We start from the raw sequence: 24,737 nt of genomic DNA, 5'->3' as shown, positions 1-24,737 counted from the left end.
AACCACCCCACCGCCGGCACTCGGATAGTAATCTTGGGCATAGCATTTTACCAAATCACCTCATTCTTTGGGGCACACGTGAGGAACACAAATGCGAACAAGCCTGAATGGTCCCCAGGACAATATGCAACTGAAAACTCACACCCCAGAAGTGACTCGAACCCATACTCCCAGGTGCAACGCAACTGGTATGTACAAGACGCCTTAATCCACTTGACCATCACGACCGGACAAAATGAGGTGATAGCCGAGGCTATTTGAACCACCCCACCGCTGGCACTCGGATAGTAATCTTGGGCATAACATTTTACCAAATCACCTCATTCTTTGGGGCACACGTGAGGAACACAAATGCGAACAAGCCTGAATGGTCCCCAGGACAATATGCAACTGAAAACTCACACCCCAGAAGTGACTCGAACCCATACTCCCAGGTGCAACGCAACTGGTATGTACAAGACGCCTTAATCCACTTGACCATCACGACCGGACAAAATGAGGTGATAGCCGAGGCTATTTGAACCACCCCACCGCCGGCACTCGGATAGTAATCTTGGGCATAGCATTTTACCAAATCACCTCATTCTTTGGGGCACACGTGAGGAACACAAATGCGAACAAGCCTGAATGGTCCCCAGGACAATATGCAACTGAAAACTCACACCCCAGAAGTGACTCGAACCCATACTCCCAGGTGCAACGCAACTGGTATGTACAAGACGCCTTAATCCACTTGACCATCACGACCGGACAAAATGAGGTGATAGCCGAGGCTATTTGAACCACCCCACCGCCGGCACTCGGATAGTAATCTTGGGCATAGCATTTTACCAAATCACCTCATTCTTTGGGGCACACGTGAGGAACACAAATGCGAACAAGCCTGAATGGTCCCCAGGACAATATGCAACTGAAAACTCACACCCCAGAAGTGACTCGAACCCATACTCCCAGGTGCAACGCAACTGGTATGTACAAGACGCCTTAATCCACTTGACCATCACGACCGGACAAAATGAGGTGATAGCCGAGGCTATTTGAACCACCCCACCGCCGGCACTCGGATAGTAATCTTGGGCATAGCATTTTACCAAATCACCTCATTCTTTGGGGCACACGTGAGGAACACAAATGCGAACAAGCCTGAATGGTCCCCAGGACAATATGCAACTGAAAACTCACTCCCCAGAAGTGACTCGAACCCATACTCCCAGGTGCAACGCAACTGGTATGTACAAGACGCCTTAATCCACTTGACCATCACGACCGGACAAAATTAGGTGATAGCCGAGGCTATTTGAACCACCCCACCGCCGGCACTCGGATAGTAATCTTGGGCATAGCATTTTACCAAATCACCTCATTCTTTGGGGCACACGTGAGGAACACAAATGCGAACAAGCCTGAATGGTCCCCAGGACAATATGCAACTGAAAACTCACACCCCAGAAGTGACTCGAACCCATACTCCCAGGTGCAACGCAACTGGTATGTACAAGACGCCTTAATCCACTTGACCATCACGACCGGACAAAATGAGGTGATAGCCGAGGCTATTTGAACCACCCCACCGCCGGCACTCGGATAGTAATCTTGGGCATAGCATTTTACCAAATCACCTCATTCTTTGGGGCACACGTGAGGAACACAAATGCGAACAAGCCTGAATGGTCCCCAGGACAATATGCAACTGAAAACTCACACCCCAGAAGTGACTCGAACCCATACTCCCAGGTGCAACGCAACTGGTATGTACAAGACGCCTTAATCCACTTGACCATCACGACCGGACAAAATGAGGTGATAGCCGAGGCTATTTGAACCACCCCACCGCCGGCACTCGGATAGTAATCTTGGGCATAGCATTTTACCAAATCACCTCATTCTTTGGGGCACACGTGAGGAACACAAATGCGAACAAGCCTGAATGGTCCCCAGGACAATATGCAACTGAAAACTCACACCCCAGAAGTGACTCGAACCCATACTCCCAGGTGCAACGCAACTGGTATGTACAAGACGCCTTAATCCACTTGACCATCACGACCGGACAAAATGAGGTGATAGCCGAGGCTATTTGAACCACCCCACCGCCGGCACTCGGATAGTAATCTTGGGCATAGCATTTTACCAAATCACCTCATTCTTTGGGGCACACGTGAGGAACACAAATGCGAACAAGCCTGAATGGTCCCCAGGACAATATGCAACTGAAAACTCACACCCCAGAAGTGACTCGAACCCATACTCCCAGGTGCAACGCAACTGGTATGTACAAGACGCCTTAATCCACTTGACCATCACGACCGGACAAAATGAGGTGATAGCCGAGGCTATTTGAACCACCCCACCGCCGGCACTCGGATAGTAATCTTGGGCATAGCATTTTACCAAATCACCTCATTCTTTGGGGCACACGTGAGGAACACAAATGCGAACAAGCCTGAATGGTCCCCAGGACAATATGCAACTGAAAACTCACACCCCAGAAGTGACTCGAACCCATACTCCCAGGTGCAACGCAACTGGTATGTACAAGATGCCTTAATCCACTTGACCATCACAACCGGACAAAATGAGGTGATAGCCGAGGCTATTTGAACCACCCCACCGCCGGCACTCGGATAGTAATCTTGGGCATAGCATTTTACCAAATCACCTCATTCTTTGGGGCACACGTGAGGAACACAAATGCGAACAAGCCTGAATGGTCCCCAGGACAATATGCAACTGAAAACTCACACCCCAGAAGTGACTCGAACCCATACTCCCAGGTGCAACGCAACTGGTATGTACAAGACGCCTTAATCCACTTGACCATCACGACCGGACAAAATGAGGTGATAGCCGAGGCTATTTGAACCACCCCACCGCCGGCACTCGGATAGTAATCTTGGGCATAGCATTTTACCAAATCACCTCATTCTTTGGGGCACACGTGAGGAACACAAATGCGAACAAGCCTGAATGGTCCCCAGGACAATATGCAACTGAATACTCACACCCCAGAAGTGACTCGAACCCATACTCCCAGGTGCAACGCAACTGGTATGTACAAGACGCCTTAATCCACTTGACCATCACGACCGGACAAAATGAGGTGATAGCCGAGGCTATTTGAACCACCCCACCGCCGGCACTCGGATAGTAATCTTGGGCATAGCATTTTACCAAATCACCTCATTCTTTGGGGCACACGTGAGGAACACAAATGCGAACAAGCCTGAATGGATTAATCTTTGTGTTTAGATAGGAGCTGCCTCGTATGGGCCAATAAGCCTTCTGCAGCCTCTATGTTTCACCCCACATTTATCCCTTATGTATCCCCCCATGTTTTCACCTTTATTGTATTATCACCTGACCCAGTGCGGGAATAAAATCAACAAGCATTGTAAAATCTGTTCACTTGAGAATGAACCATGGAGGTTCGAAACGTTGTGCAAATTGTATAAATAAGTGTAATACACTCTATAGGTAATTACTTCTTTTCTTCACCTTAAGATTACGAAAATGAGTTTTGGAGAACTATTCCAACTAAGCCCTGATGCTAAGAAAATAATAAATACAGAATATGCGGTCATATTCAATGAAACATGTTTGAAAGAAAACCTGCTGCCAGTATACACCAATATACACCCATATATATATATATATATATATATATATATATATATATATATATATATATATATATATATATATATATATATATATATATATATATATATATATAATATGTGTGTGTGTGTGTGTGTGTGTGTGTGTGTGTGTAATCACCTATTTGTGCTTACGGGGGTTGAGCTTTGGCTCTTTGGTCCCGCCTCTCAACTGTTAATCAACTGGTGTACAGATTCCTGACCCTACTGGGCTCTATCATATTTACATTTGAAACTGTGTATGGAGTCAGCCTCATCCACATCACTGCCTAATGCATTCCATCCGTTATCTACTCTAACACTGAGAAAGTTCCTTCTAACGTCTCTGTGGCTCATGTGGGTACTCAGTTTCCACCTGTGTCTCCTTGTTCGCGTCCCACCAGTGTTGAATAGTTTAACCTTGTTTACCCGGTCGATTCCTCTGAGGATTTTGTACGTTGTGATCATGTCTCCCCTTACTCTTCTGTCTTCCAGTGTCGTAAGGTGCATTTCCCACAGCCTTTCCTCGTAACTCATTCCTCTTAGTTCTGGCTCTAGTTCTTCACACACACACTATGTGTGTGTATGTACTCACCTATATGTACTTACCTATATGTGCTTGCAGGATCGAGCATTGACTCTTGGATCCCGCCTTTCGAGCATCGGTTGTTTACAGCAATGACTCCTGTCCCATTTCCCTATCATACCTGGTTTTAAAATTATGAATAGTATTTGCTTCCACAACCTGTTCCTGAAGTGCATTCCATTTCCCCACTACTCTCACGCTAAAAGAAAACTTCCTAACATCTCTGTGACTCATCTGAGTTTCAAGCTTCCATCCATGTCCTCTCGTTCTGTTACTATTCCGTGTGAACATTTCGTCTATGTCCACTCTGTCAATTCCTCTGAGTATCTTATACGTTCCTATCATGTCCCCCCTCTCCCTTCTTCTTTCTAGTGTCGTAAGGCACAGTTCCCTCAGGCGCTCTTCATACCCCATCCCTCGTAGCTCTGGGACGAGTCTCGTTGCAAACCTCTGAACCTTTTCCAGTTTCATTATATGCTTCTTCAGATGGGGACTCCATGATGAGGCGGCATACTCTAAGACTGGCCTTACGTAGGCAGTGTAAAGCGCCCTAAATGCCTCCCTACTTAGGTTTCTGAATGATGTTCTAACTTTTGCCAGTGTAGAGTACGCTGCTGTCGTTATCCTATTAATATGTGCCTCAGGAGATAGATTAGGTGTTACGTCCACCCCAGGTCTCTTTCACGCGTCGTTACAGGTAGGCTGTTCCCCTTCATTGTGTACTGTCCCTTTGGTCTCCTATCTCCTAGTCCCATTTCCATAACTTTACATTTGCTCGTGTTGAATTCTAGTAGCCATTTCTCTGACCATCTCTGCAATCTGTTCAGGTCCTCTTGGAGGATCCTGCAATCCTCATCTGTCACAACTCTTCTCATCAACTTTGCATCATCCGCAAACATCGACATGTAGGACTCTACGCCTGTAAACATGTCGTTAACATATACAAGAAATAGAATTGGTCCCAGCACCGATCCTTGTGGTACTCCACTTGTTACTGTTCGCCAGTCCGACTTCTCGCCCCTTACCATAACTCTTTGGCTCCTTCCTGTTAGGTAGTTCCTTATCCATTCTAGGACCTTTCCCCCCACCCCCGCCTGCCTCTCGAGCTTGAACAGCAGTCTCATGTGCGGTACTGTATCAAAGGCTTTTTGGCAGTCCAGAAATATGCAGTCTGCCCAACCATCTCTGTCCTGTCTTATCCTCGTTATTTTATCATAGAATTCCAGAAGGTTTGTTAGGCACGATTTCCCTGTCCAGAACCCATGTTGATGTTTGTTCACAAACCTAATGTTCTCCAGGTGTGCAACCAGTCGTAGCCTAATTATTCTTTCCAGTATTTTACAGGGGATGCTTGTCAGTGATACAGGTCTGTAGTTAAGTGCCTCCTCCCTATCTCCTTTCTTGAAGATCGGCACGACATTTGCCTTCTTCCAGCAACTGGGCAATTCTCCTGACATAAGTGACTCATTAAAGATCATTGCCAGCTGAGGCACGCTGAGGGCCTGTGCTGCTTCTTTTAGTATCCACGGTGATACTTTGTCTGGTCCAACTGCTTTAGTTGCATCTAGAGTTGTCAACTGTTTCATTACCTCCTCTGCTGTCACCTCTATATCTGATAGTCTTTCATCTAGGGTAACCCCTTCCAACAATGGGAGCTGCTCAGGCTCGGTAGTGAACACTCCATGGAAACTGGCATTCAGTGCCTCGCAGATTTCCTTGTCACTTTCAGTATATGCCCCCTCTGTCTTCCTTAGTCTTGTCACTTGGTCGTTCACCGACATTTTTCTTCTTATATGACTGTGTAGTAACTTAGGTTGTTTTTTCGCTTTGATTGCAATATCGTTCTCATAGTCCCTTTCCGATGTTCGTCTTATGTTAATGTAATCGTTCCTAGCTCTGTTGTATCTGCTTCTGTTGTCCTCTGTTCTTTGTCTTCTGTACTTCCTCCACTCCCGCCTGCTGGCCATTTTTGCTTCCTGACACTGTCTATTAAACCATGGGTTATTATATTCCTTCTTATTTTTTCCCTTTACCGTTGGTATAAATCTCTCTTCGGCCTCCTGACATTTCTGTATGACTAGGTCCATCATATCTTGGACTGTTTTTCCTCTAATTTCTTCCTCCCACTGCACTTCACCCAGATAGTCCCTCATCCTCATATAGTCCCCTTTCCTGTAGTCAGCTCTCCTTTCCCAGATCTCTTGTCCCATGGTCATAAGTTTGAATTCCATCATGTAGTCAAAGACTAGGACTCAATGGTCACTGGCCCCTAGAGGTATTTCATGCTCTAAATTCTCGATATCTTCTACGTTCTGGGTGAAAATCAGGTCTAATAGGCTCGGTGCATCTCCTCCTCTTTCCCTTGTGTCTTCCTTCACATGTTGTGTCAGGAAATTCCTGTCTATAACATCTACTAATTTTGCTCCCCACGTTTCGTCCCCTCCATGGGGATTCCTTGATTCCCAATTTATCTCTACATGATTTAGGTCCCCCATGATCAGCAGCTTCGCTCTCATTCTGTGGGCTAGTGTTGCTGCCTTCTGCAGTTCATCTATACATGCTTTGTTGTTGTCATCATACTCCTGCCTGGGTCTTCTACTGTTTGGTGGGGGATTGTAGATTACCATGATCACAATCTTCCTCCCATCTACTGTCAGAGTTCCATGTATGAAGCTTGTGCACTCATTGGTAACTCGATTTCCCAGGTCTTCAAACTTCCATTTCCGCTTTATTAGGAGTGCTACTCCCCCTCCCTGTCTCTGTGTCCTCTCTTTTCGTATCACCTGGTACCCTTCAGGAAAGATTGCATCTGAGATCATGTCATTAATTTTAGTTTCCACAATTGCAACTATGTCAGGATCTGCTTCACTCACTCTTTCTTTTATCTCTTCTGCTTTATTAGATACCCCATCAGCATTGGTGTACCAAACCTTGAGATTCTTCATGGAAACTCTTGTACCAGAGTTCTCCCTTTCTCTGGGGGTCTGGGGGGATCTGGGGGATGTCTGGGGGGTGACTGGGGGCAGAGGGGATCCGGGGGATCTGGGGGGTGTCTGGGGGATGACTGGGGGCGGGGAGGGTCCGGGGGATGTCCGGGGGGATCCGGGGGGTGTCTGGGGGGGTCCGGGGGGTGTATGGGGGGTGAAAGAGTTCAGGAGGGGTGCTTGGGGGGCTACTGGGGGCTGGGTTTCTAGGAAGGTAGGTAGGAGGGTCTGGGGTAGGGCCTGGGTAGGTAGGTCTGGAGTAGGAAGGGCATACTGGGTCTGAAGATTAGGGAGGGCATAGAGGGGTTGGGAGATAGCGTAAGGTTGGGAGACAGATAGAGGTTGAGAGGTTGGGAGGGGGAAGGATAGAGGGGGTGGGGGGGACCTCCCACCTCCCTCGCAAGGGTGGGGGGTCACATGGAAGGAGAGGGGATGAGGAGGGGTGAGGGCAGGGTAGGCTTTGGGTGTTGAGGGGATGAGGTCTGGGTGGGTTCTTGGGGTTGAGGGGATGAGGTCTGGATGGGTTTTGGGGGTTGAGGGGATGAGAGCTGGGTGGGTTTTGGGGGTTGAGGGGATGAGGGCTGGACGGGTTTTGGGGGTTGAGGTGATGAGGGGGTCCTTGGAATGTGGGATGAATTTGACTCCAGTGGGGTCAGAGGGGTCAAGGGATGTGCTGGGGAGATAAGCAGGGGCGGCTGATTTGGGGAAGGGGTGACCTGAGAAGCACTTGTGAGCTGGTTAGTATGTGTGTGTGTGTGTGTGTGTGTACCACGAAAATAAACACATGATTAAAAATGTGACAGGGTCAGACCACGGAGGAAAATTGAAACAGGAATTTCCTTAAGTACTTTCGCATAATAATACATCTTCAGAAGGAGTGGCTCTTATATATATATATATATATATATATATATATATATATATATATATATATATATATATATATATATATATATATATATAAATATATATATATATATATATATATATATATATATATATATAAATATATATATATATATAAATATATATATATATATATATATATATATATATATATATATATATATATATATATATATATATATATATATATATATATGTATGTATATATATACAAATATCAGAAACAGAATGGGTTCAATACAGAGCCCTGAGGGGACTCCGCTGGTGACATCTGATGATGTCTCCACCCCACCCTCACAGTTACTTACTGTTTCCAGTTGCTTTTCCACTAGAGCACCATACTTTTCACTCCTGCCTGTTTCATTGACTTTTGTAAATGCCATTTATGGGGTACTGTGTCAAAGGCTTTCTGACTGCCAAGAAAATGCAGTCTGCCACCCTTCTCTTCCTTGCCTAATTTTTGTTGCTTGGTTCAAGAATTGTATTAAGCCTGTGAGGGAAGATTTACCATCCCTGAACTGGTGGTGTGTTACAAAGAACTTTTTCTCAAGATGTTCTACGAGCCTTTTCCTCGCAAATTTCTACATCACCTTGCATGGTTTTCAAGTTAGGGAAAGTAGCCTGTAGCTCAGTGCCTGTCACCCTTTTAGTATATTGGGACAACATTAGTTTTTTTCCAGCTTTCTGGTAGGTCTCTTGTTTCCGTTCACACACAATAGAGAGTGGCACACTTAATACTTCTGCACCCTCTTTTAGTATCCATGGTGAGATTCTGTCAGGCCCAACAGCCTTTGTCACATTCAGCTGCAATAGATTCCTCCAAGGTTGCTTGGTTTGCCGCCTCCTCATTTAGTGCCGGGGCTTGTACCGTTCTATTATGAAGACCAGCTGGAATCTCTTGTTGAGTTCTTCATACACCTCCCTGTCATTCTCTGTGTTTCTGTTCTCCCCTTTTCTCAGTTCATCATTTGTTCCTTCACTGTGTGTGTGTGTGTGTGTGTGTGTGTGTGTGTGTGTGTGTGTGTGTGTGTGTGTGTGTGTGTGTGTGTGTGTGTGTGTGTGTGTGTGTGTACTCACCTAGTTGTGTTTGCGGGGGTTGAGCTCTGGCTCTTTGATCCCGCCTCTCAACCGTCAATCAACAGGTGTACAGGTTCCTGAGCCTATTGGGCTCTATCATATTTACACCTGAAACTGTGTATGGAGTCAGCCTCCACCACATCACTGCCTAATGCATTCCATTTGTCAACCACTCTGACACTAAAAAAGTTCTTTCTAATATCTCTGTGGCTCATTTGAGCACTCAGTTTCCACCTGTGTCCCCTTGTGCGTGTTCCCCTTGTGTTAAATAGACTGTCTTTATCTACCCTATCAATTCCCTTCAGAATCTTGAGTGTGGTGATCATGTCCCCCTAACCCTTCTGTCTTCCAGCGAAGTGAGGTTTAATTCCCGTAGTCTCTCCTCGTAGCTCATACCTCTCAGCTCGGGTACTAGTCTGGTGGCAAACCTTTGAACCTTTTCCAGTTTAGTCTTATCCTTGACTAGATATGGACTCCATGCTGGGACTGCATACTCCAGGATTGGCCTGACATATGTGGTATACAATTTCTGAATGATTCTTTACACAAGTATCTGAATGCCGTTCGTATGTTGGCCAGCCTGGCATATGCCGCTGATGTTATCCGCTTGATATGTGCTGCAGGAGACAGGTCTGGCGTGATATCAACCCCCAAGTCTTTTTCCTTCTCTGACTCCTGAAGAATTTCCTCTCCCAGATGGTACCTGTGTGTGTGTGTGTGTGTGTGTGTGTGTGTGTGTGTGTGTGTGTGTGTGTGTGTGTGTGTGTGTGTGTGTGTGTACTCACCTATATGTACTCACCTATATGTGCTTGCAGGATCGAGCATTGACTCTTGGATCCCGCCTTTCTAGCTATCGGTTGTTTACAGCAATGACTCCTGTCCCATTTCCCTATCATACCTAGTTTTAAAAGTATGAATAGTATTTGCTTCCACAACCTGTTCCCCAAGTGCATTCCATTTTTCTACTACTCTCACGCTAAAAGAAAACTTCCTAACATCTCTGTGACTCATCTGAGTTTCCAGTTTCCACCCATGTCCCCTCGTTCTGTTATTATTACGTGTGAACATTTCATCTATTTCCCTTTTGTCAATTCCCCTGAGTATTTTATATGTCCCTATCATATCTCCTCTCTCCCTTCTTTTCTCTAGTGTCGTAAGGTTCAGTTCCTTCAGCCGCTCTTCATATCCCATCCCTCGTAGTGTGTGTGTGTGTGTGTGTGTGTTTATTTGTGTGTGTGTGTGTGGGATGGGTATGTAGGTAGGGTGGGGGGATATGGTAGTGGAAGGAGGGAGGGAGTGAGGGGAGGAAAGAGTGATATAGGGAGAGAGAGGGAGAAGGTGAAAGGAGGGAGAAAGAGAGGAAGATATATGTTGGGAGTAGGGAGAGACAGGGGAGTTATATGTTCATGTGTGAGTGTGTATGTGCATATGGTGAGAGAGGGGGTGTGAGGGGGGAGGGGAGGAAGGATGGTCATTGGTCACTCGTCATATGGGTGTCAAAACCATCCTACCCAGAATTAGCCTATGAGATTTTTCTTCCTACCCTAGGGGATTTTTAAATATATGTGATATTTTGAAGAATATTATATTTTAAATCGCTCTGTACACCAGATAGATGCCTTTTAAGGCGGTATCTACCAGCCAAGCTTTCCCGCTCTGCACAGACAAGAAGAGTAACAGTGTTATACTTATGGTGAGGTTCGTCGCGGATCCTGTCCTGGGGCCAGATTCAGGAAAGTACTTACGCAAGCCCTTACGAGCGTGTACATCTTTCCTCAATCTTTGACGGCTTTGGTTACATTTATTAAACAGTTTACAAGCATGAAAACTTGCCAATCAACTGTTGTTATTGTTATAAACAGCCTCCTGGTGCTTCGGAGCTCATTAACTGTTTAATAATGGGAAACAAAGCCGCCAAAGATTGAGAAAAGATGTACAGGTTCGTAAGTACTTGCATAGGTGCTTTCGTGAATCTGGCCCCTGGAACTCAAGATTCCACGTGGTTATTGTTATTTTGTTTATTGTCAGTCACTGTGGAATACTTTCTACACGTTGCAACACTTTGCAAGATCATTACTATGGGTGCTCTAGTAACACTTCACAAACACTATTATCTGTTATGCAGCTCCAGACACTACATACATAAAGCGATCCTGACCCACTGGTCGCTGCTGGCACTGGTGTTGCCACAAGACATCGTTATGTTTATTTTTCTTATCTAATGCTAAAGTAATCACTATGATACTGGCTTGCTGTACCAAAAACTATGTTTTGGTCTCAATAAACACTTAAATATCCCGGGATACTGATGTTAAGTCACGGACGCTCTCTGACACGTGTGTCTCCCGCCACTGACGATTGGCGACTACTGGTGTGTCATGGTTGTTGGCAGTGTGTCATGGTGGTCGTGGTGTGTCATGGTTGTTGCCAGTGTGTCATGGTGGTCGTGGTGTGTCGTGGTTGTTGACAATGGTCATGGTGTGTCATGGTTGCTGACAGTGATCATGGTGGTCGTGGTGTCTCCTCATCAACGATAGCCTTCACGATGTCACAAATCAAACAACAAAGAAATATTTCCTAACAATCATTGAACAATATCTGTAAAAAATTAATTTAATGAACCTTCAGGGAATGTATATAAACTATATTAAAAATTGGTAGGCTAAGATGGGGATTAAATCAACACTTCACCAAATTTTGATTAAAATTCACTGGCTAAGCCGAAGATTAGGTCAACACTCCTAAGAATCAACAGACCTGTGTAATGTGCTTGCTCCTAGCGCTTTGATAAATAACTTATAAACTCTTGGGCAAATTCCTCCCAGATGCTGTCAAGGATTACACCGGTGGCTCCTGCAACTGGAAATGATGAAGAGAGGTAAAGCAAATGAACACAGGAGTCACCACAGTCACCGGCTGTGGTGACCCTTTCAAAACATCTTGACTTCACATTAAGTGGTTAGCAATTTGGAGGTATTGACTACATCTTTACATTTATGGTACTTTAGTGAAATTAATCATACTAGTAATAATATTGTCTCGTACTCTTGGGAATATACAGAGACTAGTTAGTTGGACTGTCTAGATCTGGACGCATTTGTGCAGGCCAAACCGCTTCATTATCGACGCAGATAATATTGATGGAAACAGGCTGCTAGAACCGTCCCCTCTCTCTCTCATGAATATATCGAACCACTATTTAAAGCCAGGTATACCACTGGCCTCAGTGGTATATCTTTCTTAACTAGTACTTACAAATTCTACTCATCAATTTGAACTTCTCGAGCTAGAAGCAACGTGTGCTAACTTGGTTACGTGTGCTAACTTGGTTACGTGTGCTAACTTGGTTACGTGTGCTAACTTGGTTACGTGTGCTAACTTGGTTATGTGTGATAACTTGGTTACAAGTGGTAACTTGGTTATGTGTGATAACTTGGTTACAAGTGGTAACTTGGTTATGTGTGATAACTTGGTTACAAGTGGTAACTTGGTTATGTGTGGTAACTTGGTTACAAGTGGTAACTTGGTTATGTGTGGTAACTTGGTTACAAGTGGTAACTTGGTTACATGTGGTAACTTGATTACAAGTGGTAACTTGGTTATGTGTGCTAACTTGGTTATGTGTGCTAACTTGGTTATGTGTGGTAACCTGGTTACATGTGGTAACTTGGTTACATCTGGTAACCTGGTTATGTGTGCTAACTTGGTTATGTGTGGTAACTTGGTTATGTGTATTAACTTGGTTATGTGTATTAACTTGGTTATGTGTATTAACTTGGTTATGTGTATTAACTTGGTTATGTGTGGTAACTTGGTTATGTGTATTAACTTGGTTATGTGTGGTAACTTGGTTATGTGTATTAACTTGGTTATGTGTGGTAACTTGGTTATGTGTATTAACTTGGTTATGTGTGGTAACTTGGTTATGTGTAGTAACTTGGTTATGTGTGGTAACTTGGTTATGTGTATTAACTTGGTTATGTGTGGTAACTTGGTTATGTGTAGTAACTTGGTTATGTGTGGTAACTTGGTTATGTGTGGTAACTTGGTTACATGTGGTAACTTGGTTATGTGTAGTAACTTGGTTATGTGTGGTAACTTGGTTATGTGTGGTAACTTGGTTACATGTGGTAACTTGGTTACATGTGGTAACTTGGTTATGTGTGGTAACTTGGTTATGTGTAGTAACTTGGTTATGTGTGGTAACTTGGTTATGTGTGGTAACTTGGTTACATGTGGTAACTTGGTTACATGTGGTAACTTGGTTATGTGTGGTAACTTGGTTATGTGTGGTAACTTGGTTACATGTGGTAACTTGGTTACATGTGGTAACTTGGTTATGTGTGGTAACTTGGTTATGTGTATTTTCTTGGTTATGTGTGGTAACTTGGTTATGTGTATTAACTTGGTTATGTGTGGTAACTTGGTTATGTGTATTAACTTGGTTATGTGTGGTAACTTGGTTATGTGTATTAACTTGGTTATGTGTGGTAACTTGGTTATGTGTATTAACTTGGTTATGTGTGGTAACTTGGTTATGTGTCGTAACTTGGTTATGTGTGGTAACTTGGTTATGTGTGCTAACTTGGTTATGTGTGGTAACTTGGTTACATGTGGTAACTTGATTACATGTGGTAACTTGGTTATGTGTGCTAATTTGATAACATGTGGTAACTTCGTTACGTGTGGTAACTTGGTTACGTGTGCTAAATTGGGTATGTGTGGTAACTTGGCTATGTGTGGTATCTTGGTTACGTGTGGTAACTTGATTACATGTGCTAACTTGGTTACAAAGTTGCCAGGCCGTAGCTCTCCCGTCTCGGTGCTTCTCTCCAGCTTGAAGGCCGCCACCGCGTCACCCAACCCGTCATAATAGCACGTCGTATATTGACGTATACTCTACTTAAGGCCAAAACGGTCGTACAAGAAAATGTACGGCTTTATTGTTATTTAATTAAACTACTTATTTTTGTACTTAATAATGCGGCTCGCTGAATTAATATAATCCCCCGTTTTCTGTTCTATGATCCTTTGTAGGTTAGGATAAGGCAGTTTAGTACGACAGTTTCTTGACGTTGGGAACGTTAGCGAGAACATGCTGTGGCTCCTGTGTTGCGAGGCATCGACGATCAATGCAGGCGGAGCTAGACTCTTGTATCCTGTGGCTGTTGTATTCCTCAAGTGGAGCCTTACCAGACCAAATATTTCTCAAGTTTTTCTTCGGACTGATTGTTGTTACTTCTGTTAATAAAGCAAACATCCTACTTGATTGGTTATGTACGTACATATATTGCTGCCACTTACCAGTCAGAAGCCAATTTTACAAGAAGGTTTCTTTACATCCTCCTTGGTGAGCTGAGAGGCAGTGCCACTGACGCCTCCCTAGGATGTTGCACTTATCAGCGCTGAGCTTCATCTGCATGAGTGCCCAGTACTGCAATGGGATGAGGTATTTCTGCCGTTTTCTACAGTCCTCATTTGAGTTTACTATTCCGCCCTATTTTCTGTCATCCCTACATTGGTTGACAATACTGTTCACGTTAGCATCTTGGTCATTGACAAGTTATAGGAGGGAAGGAATTATCAGAGGAAAGCGCCAAGACATTACGACTATATAGCACTTGGAAGGGGTCAGGATAAGGATTTGCGATGGGACGTGGGAAAGGAAAGGAAAGGTGCCGACCACCACTTGGATGGTCGGGGATTGAACGCCGACCAGCATGAAGCGCGACCGTCACTCTACCGTCTAAGTGGTTGGGCGACAAATGACATGAGAAACAGTGATATAGCAGCTCTACTCCGACTCTACTCCACTAACTCTGTTCTTGTTATTAGTCAAACTGGCAACATGAACGTTCTCATTAATGAGGAAAAGCTTAAACATTCTGATGAGCCTCTCATGATAGGCAGATTTTTATTATTTAATAAAGCCAAGTAAGACATCATCCTAATTGTTATTGTTGTCACTTACCTTCAATATATTTACGTAGGTGGGCGGCAGATTTGTGAAGCAAGATCACCCTTGGAAGACACCAAGTAATATGTCTCATTTCACGCCATATTTGTCGATCTGTTTTCATACTGAAATCGGAATTAGATCCTAAATAAGATCACCGTCAAGCTAATCTAACACTATAATGCAGATTTAGATTAGAAAGATTGATTAACCTATTTATATTGGAACTATGTTATTGCCCACCGTCGTGATCATAACAACAACTCACTTGCCGGCCGCAATATTTCGAGGGTTAAAATTGTTAAACTCATTGATTTTGATCAGCTTTGGTAACTTGGGTGTTGCATCAGCCACACTATTTTGGTTAGTGATATTATAGTGTTACTCACTATACAGCCTCAGTTATGATTGTGAGCTTACTAATTATTGGTAAAGAGTGACGGGAAGTTATTACTGAGCGTATTGCTCTCCTTGATTATTAGTTGACTTGTTGTGGATCTCCAGGACGGGATGAGTTGGGCAACGTTGGTGAAGCGTAATAATGAGGAGAAGGAGTGTAGAAGGCAGCCGGTGGGGACAGTGTAGAAGGCAGCCAGTGGGGACAGTGTAGAAGGCAGCCGGTGGGGACAGTGTAGAAGGCAGCCAGTGGGGACAGTGTAGAAGGCAGCCGGTGGGGACAGGGTAGAAGGCAGCCAGTGGGGACAGTGGAGAAGGCAGCCGGTGGGGACAGGGTAGAAGGCAGCCGGTGGGGACAGTGTAGAAGGCAGCCGGTGGGGACAGTGTAGAAGGCAGCCGGTGGGGACAGGGTAGAAGGCAGCCGGTGGGGACAGGGTAGAAGGCAGCCGGTGGGGACAGGGTAGATGGCAGACGGTGGGGACAGGGTAGAAGGCAGCCGGTGGGGACAGGGTAGATGGCAGCCGGTGGGGACAGGGTAGAAGGCAGCCGGTGGGGACAGGGTAGAAGGCAGCCGGTGGGGACAGGGTAGATGGCAGCCGGTGGGGACAGGGTAGATGGCAGACGGTGGGGACAGGGTAGAAGGCAGCCGGTGGGGACAGGGTAGATGGCAGCCGGTGGGGACAGGGTAGAAGGCAGCCGGTGGGGACAGGGTAGAAGGCAGCCGGTGGGGACAGGGTAGATGGCAGCCGGTGGGGACAGGGTAGATGGCAGCCGGTGGGGACAGGGTAGATGGCAGCCGGTGGGGACAGTGTAGAAGGCAGCCAGTGGGGACAAGGTAGAAGGCAGCCGGTGGGGACAGTGTAGAAGGCAGCCAGTGGGGACAGGGTAGAAGGCAGCCGGTGGGGACAGTGTAGAAGGCAGCCAGTGGGGACAGGGTAGAAGGCAGCCGGTGGGGACAGGGTAGATGGCAGCCGGTGGAGACAGGGTAGATGGCAGCCGGTGGAGACAGGGTAGAAGGCAGCCGGTGGGGACAGGGTAGAAGGCAGCCAGTGGGGACAGTGTAGAAGGCAGCCAGTGGGGACAGGGTAGAAGGCAGCCAGAGGGGACAGTGTAGAAGGCAGCCAGTGGGGACAGGGTAGATGGCAGCCGGTGGGGACAGGGTAGAAGGCAGCCGGTGGGGACAGGGTAGATGGCAGCCGGTGGAGACAGGGTAGATGGCAGCCGGTGGAGACAGGGTAGAAGGCAGCCGGTGGGGACAGGGTAGAAGGCAGCCAGTGGGGACAGTGTAGAAGGCAGCCAGTGGGGACAGGGTAGATGGCAGCCGGTAGGGACAGGGTAGAAGGCAGCCGGTGGGGACAGGGTAGATGGCAGCCGGTGGGGACACGGTAGAAGGCAGCCAGTGGGGACAGGCTGGATGGCAGCCGGTGGAGAAGGTTGAAGAAGGCAGCCGGTGGGGACAGGGTAGATGGCAGCCAGTGGGGACACGGTAGAAGGCAGCCAGTGGGGACAGGGTAGAAGGCAGCCAGTAGGGACAGTGTAGAAGGCAGCCAGTAGAGACAGTGTAGAAGGCAGCCGGTGGGGACAGGGTAGATGGCAGCCGGTGGGGACACGGTAGAAGGCAGCCGGTGGGGACAGGGTAAATGGCAGCCGGTGGGGACAGGGTAGATGGCAGCCGGTGGGGACAGGGTAGAAGGCAGCCGGTGGGGACAGAGTAGAAGGCAGCCGGTGGGGACAGAGTAGAAGGCAGCCGGTGGGGACAGAGTAGATGGCAGCCGGTGGGGACAGGGTAGAAGGCAGCCGGTGGGGACAGAGTAGAAGGCAGCCGGTGGGGACAGAGTAGAAGGCAGCCGGTGGGGACAGTGTAGAAGGCAGCCAGTGGGGACAGGGTAGAAGGCAGCCGGTGGGGACAGTGTAGAAGGCAACCGGTGGGGACAGTATAGAAGGCAGCCAGTGGGGACAGTGTAGAAGGCAGCCAGTGGGGACAGGGTAGAAGGCAGCCGGTGGGGACAGGGTAGAAGGCAGCCGGTGGGGACAGAGTAGAAGGCAGCCGGTGGGGACAGAGTAGAAGGCAGCCGGTGGGGACAGGGTAGAAGGCAGCCAGTGGGGACAGTGTAGAAGGCAGCCAGTGGGGACAGGGTAGAAGGCAGCCGGTGGGGACAGAGTAGAAGGCAGCCGGTGGGGACAGTGTAGAAGGCAGCCGGTGGGGACAGTGTAGAAGGCAGCCAGTGGAGACAGGGTAGAAGGCAGCCGGTGGGGACAGTGTAGAAGGCAGCCGGTGGGGACTGTGTAGAAGGCAGCCAGTGGGGACAGTGTAGAAGGCAGACAGTGGGGACAGTGTAGAAGGCAGTCGGTGGGGACAGTGTAGAAGGCAGACAGTGGGGACAGTGTAGAAGGCAGCCGGTGGAGACAGTGTAGAAGGCAGCCGGTGGGGACCGTGTAGAAGGCAGCCAGTGGGGACAGGGTAGAAGGCAGCCGGTGGGGACAGTGTTGAAGGCAGCCGGTGGGGACAGTGTAGAAGGCAGACAGTGGGGACAGGGTACAAGGCAGCCAGTGGGGACAGGGTAGAAGGCAGACAGTGGGGGCAGTGTAGAAGGCAGCCGGTGGGGACAGTGTAGAAGGCAGACAGTGGGGACCGTGTAGAAGGCAGCCAGTGGGGACAGGGTAGAAGGCAGACAGTGGGGACAGTGTAGAAGGCAGCCGGTGGGGACAGTGTAGAAGGCAGACAGTGGGGACAGGGTAGAAGGCAGCCAGTGGGGACAGTGTAGAAGGCAGCCAGTGGGGACAGTGTAGTAGGCAGCCAGTGGGGACAGGGTAGTAGGCAGCCAGTGGGGACAGTGTAGAAGCAGCCAGTGGGGACAGTGTAGAAGGCAGAGAGTGGGGACAGGGTAGAAGGCAGCGATTATAATTATCATCACCATCATCACTATAATCACCATCATCATCACGATAATCACCATCACAATCATCATTACTGTAATCACCAACACCATCATCATCATTATAATTATATGATCAATCATATTAATTCTTGTCATGCTTTTCACTATCTTCATCATTAGCTAAATAATCATCATTATTATCACCATTATGATGATGAAATTCATCATTATCATCCCAATAAAAATCAGTGTGAAGACAGTGTGGAGACAGTGTGGAGACAGTGTTGGGACAGTGTGGAAACAGTGTGGTGACAGTGTGTAGACAGTGTGGAAACAGTGTGGAGACAGTGTTGAGACAGTGTGGAGACAGTGTTGAGACAGTGTTGAGACAGTGTGGAGACAGTGTGGGGACAGTGTGGAGACAGTGTGAGGACAGTGTTGAGACAGTGTGGAGACAGTGTTGAGACAGTGTGGAGACAGTGTTGAGACAGTGTGGAGACAGTGTTGAGACAGTGTTGAGACAGTGTGGAGACAGTGTTGAGACAGTGTGGAGACAGTGTTGAGACAGTGTGCAGACAGTGTTGAGACAGTGTGGAGACAGTGTGGGAACAGTGTGGAGACAGTGTGGCGACAGTGTGGGGACAGTGTGGAGACTGTGTGGAGACAGTGTTGAGACAGTGTGGAGACAGTGTGGGAACAGTGTGGAGACAGTGTGGAGACAGTGTGGAGACAGTGTGGAGACAGTGTGGAGACAGTGTGGAGACAGTGTTGAGACAGTGTGGAGACAGTGTTGAGACAGTGTGGAGACAGTGTTGAGACAGTGTGGAGAAAGTGTGGGGACAGTGTGGAGACAGTGTTGAGACAGTGTTGAGACAGTGTTGAGACAGTGTGGAGACAGTGTGGAGACAGTGTGGGAACAGTGTGGAGACAGTGTGGAGACAGTGTGGAGACAGTGTTGAGACAGTGTGGAGACAGTGTTGAGACAGTGTGGAGACAGTGTTGAGACAGTGTGGAGAAAGTGTGGGGACAGTGTGGAGACAGTGTTGAGACAGTGTTGAGACAGTGTGGAGACAGTGTGGGGGACAGTGTGGAGACAGTGTGGAGACAGTGTGGAGACAGTGTGGAGACAGTGTGGAGACAGTGTGGAGACAGTGTGGAGACAGTGTTGAGACAGTGTGGAGACAGTGTTGAGACAGTGTGGAGACAGTGTTGAGACAGTGTGGAGAAAGTGTGGGGACAGTGTGGAGACAGTGTTGAGACAGTGTTGAGACAGTGTTGAGACAGTGTGGAGACAGTGTGGAGACAGTGTGGGAACTGTGTGGAGACAGTGTGGAGACAGTGTTGAGACAGTGTGGAGACAGTGTGGAGACAGTGTGGGGGACAGTGTGGAGACAGTGTGGAGACAGTGTTGAGACAGTGTTGAGACAGTGTGGAGACAGTGTTGAGACAGTGTGGAGACAGTGTGGAGACAGTGTGGGGGACAGTGTGGGGGACAGTGTGGAGACAGTGTGGAGACAGTGTGGAGACAGTGTGGGGGACAGTGTGGGGGACAGTGTGGAGACAGTGTGGAGACAGTGTTGAGACAGTGTTGAGACAGTGTGGAGACAGTGTTGAGACAGTGTGGAGACAGTGTGGAGACAGTGTGGAGACAGTGTGGAGACAGTGTTGAGACAGTGTTGAGACAGTGTTGAGACAGTGTTGAGACAGTGTGGGGACAGTGTGGAGACAGTGTGGAGACAGTGTTGAGACAGTGTGGAGACAGTGTGGGGGACAGTGTGGAGACAGTGTGGAGACAGTGTGGAGACAGTGTTGAGACAGTGTGGGGACAGTGTGGAGACAGTGTGGGGACAGTGTGGAGACAGTGTGGAGACAGTGTTGAGACAGTTTGGAGACAGTGTTGAGACAGTGTGGTGACAGTGTGGAGACAGTGTGGGGACAGTGTTGAGACAGTGTGGAGACAGTGTGGTGACAGTGTGGAGACAGTGTGGGGGACAGTGTGGAGACAGTGTGGAGACAGTGTGGAGACAGTGTTGAGACAGTGTGGAGACAGTGTGGGGGACAGTGTGGAGACAGTGTTGAGACAGTGTTGAGACAGTGTGGGGACAGTGTGGAGACAGTGTGGAGACAGTGTTGAGACAGTGTTGAGACAGTGTGGGGGACAGTGCAGAGACAGTGTGGAGACAGTGTTGAGAGAGTGTGGAGACAGTGTGGGGGACAGTGCAGAGACAGTGTGGAGACAGTGTTGAGACAGTGTTGAGACAGTGTGGAGACAGTGTGGGGGACAGGGTGGAGACAGGAGGGAGAGAACAGCATCTGTTAAGGTAACTACCACCTTTCGGTGCTGACCGCAATTAAGAATTCAATATTGTTTATGTATGATTAAAGTTGAATAGCGTGGACTATTCTAATTTTGTGTAGAACAAAAATAAATATGTTCGTGTGTACCAACATGTCCTAGGTTATAAAACATCATTGTCACTATTGATGATATTAGCGAGCTTTACTTGAACGTAATCAATCTCTATTAATGCTGTTGTATTTTATCTATTTGGGAATCAAGTGAATTCGATAATAATTAAAATTCTTGTCCTATAAAAGTAGATTATTTTCATATTTTCTACGAAGTTATTTATGTAGTAACGTAATTTTTAACATAATATTATTCATTGTTCATAGAGAAAAATATCTTTATAAGCGTTTGACGGGATCCTCTGCACCTACCTTCATCCACACCTACCATCCTCCACACCTACCATCCTCCACCCCTACCATCCTCCACACCTACCATCCTCCCACACCTACCATCCTCCACACCTACCATTCTCCACGCCTACCATCTTGCACGACTACCATCCTCCACCCCTACCATCCTCCACACCTAGCATCCTCCACACCTAGCATCCTCCACACCTAGCATTCTCCACACCTACCATTCTCCACACCTACCATCCTCCAGACCTACCATCCTCCACCCCTACCATCAATCACAGCTACCATTCTCCACCCCTACCATCCTCCACACCTACCATCCTCCACACCTACCATATTGCACACCTACCATTCTCCAAGCCTAAAATCCTCCACACCTACCATCCTCCACACTTGTCATCCTCCATCCCTACCATATTCCACGCCTACAATCCTCCACATTTTCCATCCTCCACCTATACCATCCTCCACGCCTAACATCCTCCACACCTAACATTCTCCAAGCCTTCCATCCTCCACACCTACAGTCCTCCACACCTACCATCCTCCACACCTACCATCCTTCATACTTACCGTCCTCCACCCCTACCATCCTCCACCCCGACCATCCTCCACGCCTACCAACCTCCATACCTACCATCCTCCACACCTACCATCCTCCACTCTTACCATCCTCCACCCTTACCATCCTCCACGCTTACCATCCTCCACGCCTACCATCCTCCACACCTACTATCCTCCACACTTACCATCCTCCACCCCTACCATCCTCCACGCCTTCTATCCTCCACACCCACCATCCTCCACACCTACCATCCTTCACACCTACCATCCTCCACACTTACCATACTCCACCCCTACCATCCTCCACGCCTACCATACCCCACACCTACCCTCCTGAACGCCAACCATCCTCCACGCCTACCATCCTCCACACCTACCATCCTCCACACCTGCCATTCTCCAAGCCTAAAATCCTCCACACCTTCTATCCTCCACACGTACCATCCTCCACACTTGCCATCCTCCACCCCTACCATCCTCCACACCTACCATCCTTCACATTTTCCATCCTCCACCCTTACCATCCTCCACGCCTGCCATCCTCCACACCTACTATCCTCCACACTTACCATCCTCCACCCCTACCATCCTCCACGCCTACCATCCTCCACACCCACCATCCTCCACACCTACCATTCTCCACACCTACCATCCTCCACACTTACCATACTCCACCTCTACCAACCTCCACTCCTACCATACCCCACACCTACCCTCCTGAACGCCAACCATCCTCCACGCCTACCATCCTCCACACCTACCATCCTCCACACCTACCATCTTCCACGCCTAAAATCCTCCACACCTACCATCCTCCACACCTACCATCCTCCACGCCTAAAATCTTTCACACCTATCATCTTCCACACATACCATCCTCCACACCTACCATCCTCCACACATACCATCCTCCACACCTACCATCCTCCACCCCTACCATCCTTCACACCTACTATCCTCCACCCCTACCATCCTCCACACCTACCATCCTCCACACCTATCATCTTGCACACCTACACTTCTCCAAGCCTAAAATCCTCCACACCTACCATCCTCCACTCCTACCATTCTCCACACTTGCCATCCTCCATCCCTACCATATTCCACGCCTACCATCCTCCACACTTTCCATCCTCCACCCATACCATCCTCCACGCCTAACATCCTCCACACCTACCATTCTCCAAGCCTACCATCCTCCACACCTACAGTCCTCCACACCTACCATCCTCCACACCTACCATCCTTCATACTTACCGTCCTCCACCCCTACCATCCTCCACCTCGACCATCCTCCACGCCTACCAACCTCCATACCTACCATCCTCCACACCTACCATCCTCCACCCTTACCATCCTCCACCCTTACCATCCTCCACGCCTACCATCCTCCACACCTACTATCCTCCACACTTACCATCCTCCACCCCTACCATCCTCCACGCCTTCCACCCTCCACACCCACCATCCTCCACACCTACCATCCTTCACACCTACCATCCTCCACACTTACCATACTCCACCCCTACCATCCTCCACGCCTACCATACCCCACACCTACCCTCCTGAACGCCAACCATCCTCCACGCCTACCATCCTCCACACCTACCATCCTCCACACCTGCCATTCTCCAAGCCTAAAATCCTCCACACCTACTATCCTCCACACGTACCATCCTCCACACTTGCCATCCTCCACCCCTACCATCCTCCACACCTACCATCCTTCACATTTTTCATCCTCCACCCTTACCATCCTCCACGCCTGCCATCCTCCACACCTACTATCCTCCACACTTACCATCCTCCACCCCTACCATCCTCCACGCCTACCATCCTCCACACCCACCATCCTCCACACCTACCATCCTCCACACCTACCATCCTCCACACTTTCCATACTCCACCTCTACCAACCTCCACTCCTACCATACCCCACACCTACCCTCCTGAACGCCAACCATCCTCCACGCCTACCATCCTCCACACCTACCATCCTCCACACCTACCATCTTCCACGCCTAAAATCCTCCACACCTACCATCCTCCACACCTACCATCCTCCACGCCTAAAATCTTTCACACCTATCATCTTCCACACATACCATCCTCCACCCCTACCATCCTTCACACCTACCATCCTCCACACCTATCATCTTGCACACCAACCATTCTCCAAGCCTAAAATCCTCCACACCTACCATCCTCCACACCTACCATTCTCCACACTTGCCATCCTCCATCCCTACCATATTCCACGCCTACCATCCTCCACACTTTCCATCCTCCACCCATACCATCCTCCACGCCTAACATCCTCCACACCTACCATTCTCCAAGCCTACCATCCTCCACACCTACAGTCCTCCACACCTACCATCATCCACACCTACCATCCTTCACACTTACCGTCCTCCACCCCTACCATCCTCCACCCCGACCATCCTCCACGCCTACCAACTTCCACACCTACCATCCTCCACACCTACCATCCTCCACAGCTACCATCCTCGACCCTTACCATCCTCCACGCCTACCATCCTCCACACCTACTATCCTCCACACTTACCATCCTCCACCCCTACCATCCTCAACGCCTACCATCCTCCACATCCACCATCCTCCACACCCACCATCCTCCACACCTACTATCCTCCACACTTACCATACTCCACCCCTACCATCCTCCACGCCTACCATACCCCACACCTACCATCCTCCATACCTACTATCTTCAACGCCTAAAATCCTCCACACCTACCATCCTCCACACCTACCATCCTCCACACCTACCATCCTCCACACCTATCATCTTGCACACCTACCATTCTCCAAGCCTAAAATCCTCCACACCTACAATCCTCCACACCTACCATCCTCCACCCCTACCATCCTCCACACCTACCATCCTCCCACACCTACCATCCTCCTCACCTACCATTCTCCACGCCTACCATCTTGCACGACTACCATCCTCCACCCCTACCATCCTCCACACCTAGCATCCTCCACACCTAGCATCCTCCACACCTAGCATTCTCCACA

The 24,737-nt window shown here is 48.2% G+C and overlaps 1 protein-coding gene across 1 annotated transcript in view; it reads left to right on the top strand.

Annotated features, from left to right (window-relative positions):
• Window positions 1-24,737, top strand: part of LOC138369696 (mucin-2-like) — a 52,453-nt gene that overhangs the window by 24,015 nt on the left and 3,701 nt on the right. Inside the window, exons 3-4 of the mRNA XM_069333129.1 lie at window positions 12,437-12,876; window positions 21,656-24,102. Of these exons, the coding sequence (XP_069189230.1) occupies window positions 12,437-12,876; window positions 21,656-24,102 (2,887 nt within the window). The remainder of the gene's footprint in view (window positions 1-12,436; window positions 12,877-21,655; window positions 24,103-24,737) is intronic.

The sequence above is a fragment of the Procambarus clarkii genome, chromosome 29 (assembly GCF_040958095.1).
Source record: "Procambarus clarkii isolate CNS0578487 chromosome 29, FALCON_Pclarkii_2.0, whole genome shotgun sequence".
In the NCBI taxonomy this organism is placed as follows: Eukaryota; Metazoa; Arthropoda; class Malacostraca; order Decapoda; family Cambaridae; genus Procambarus; species Procambarus clarkii.
Note: the sequence above shows the minus strand (reverse complement) of the source record. Positions and strands in the feature narration are given on the sequence as shown.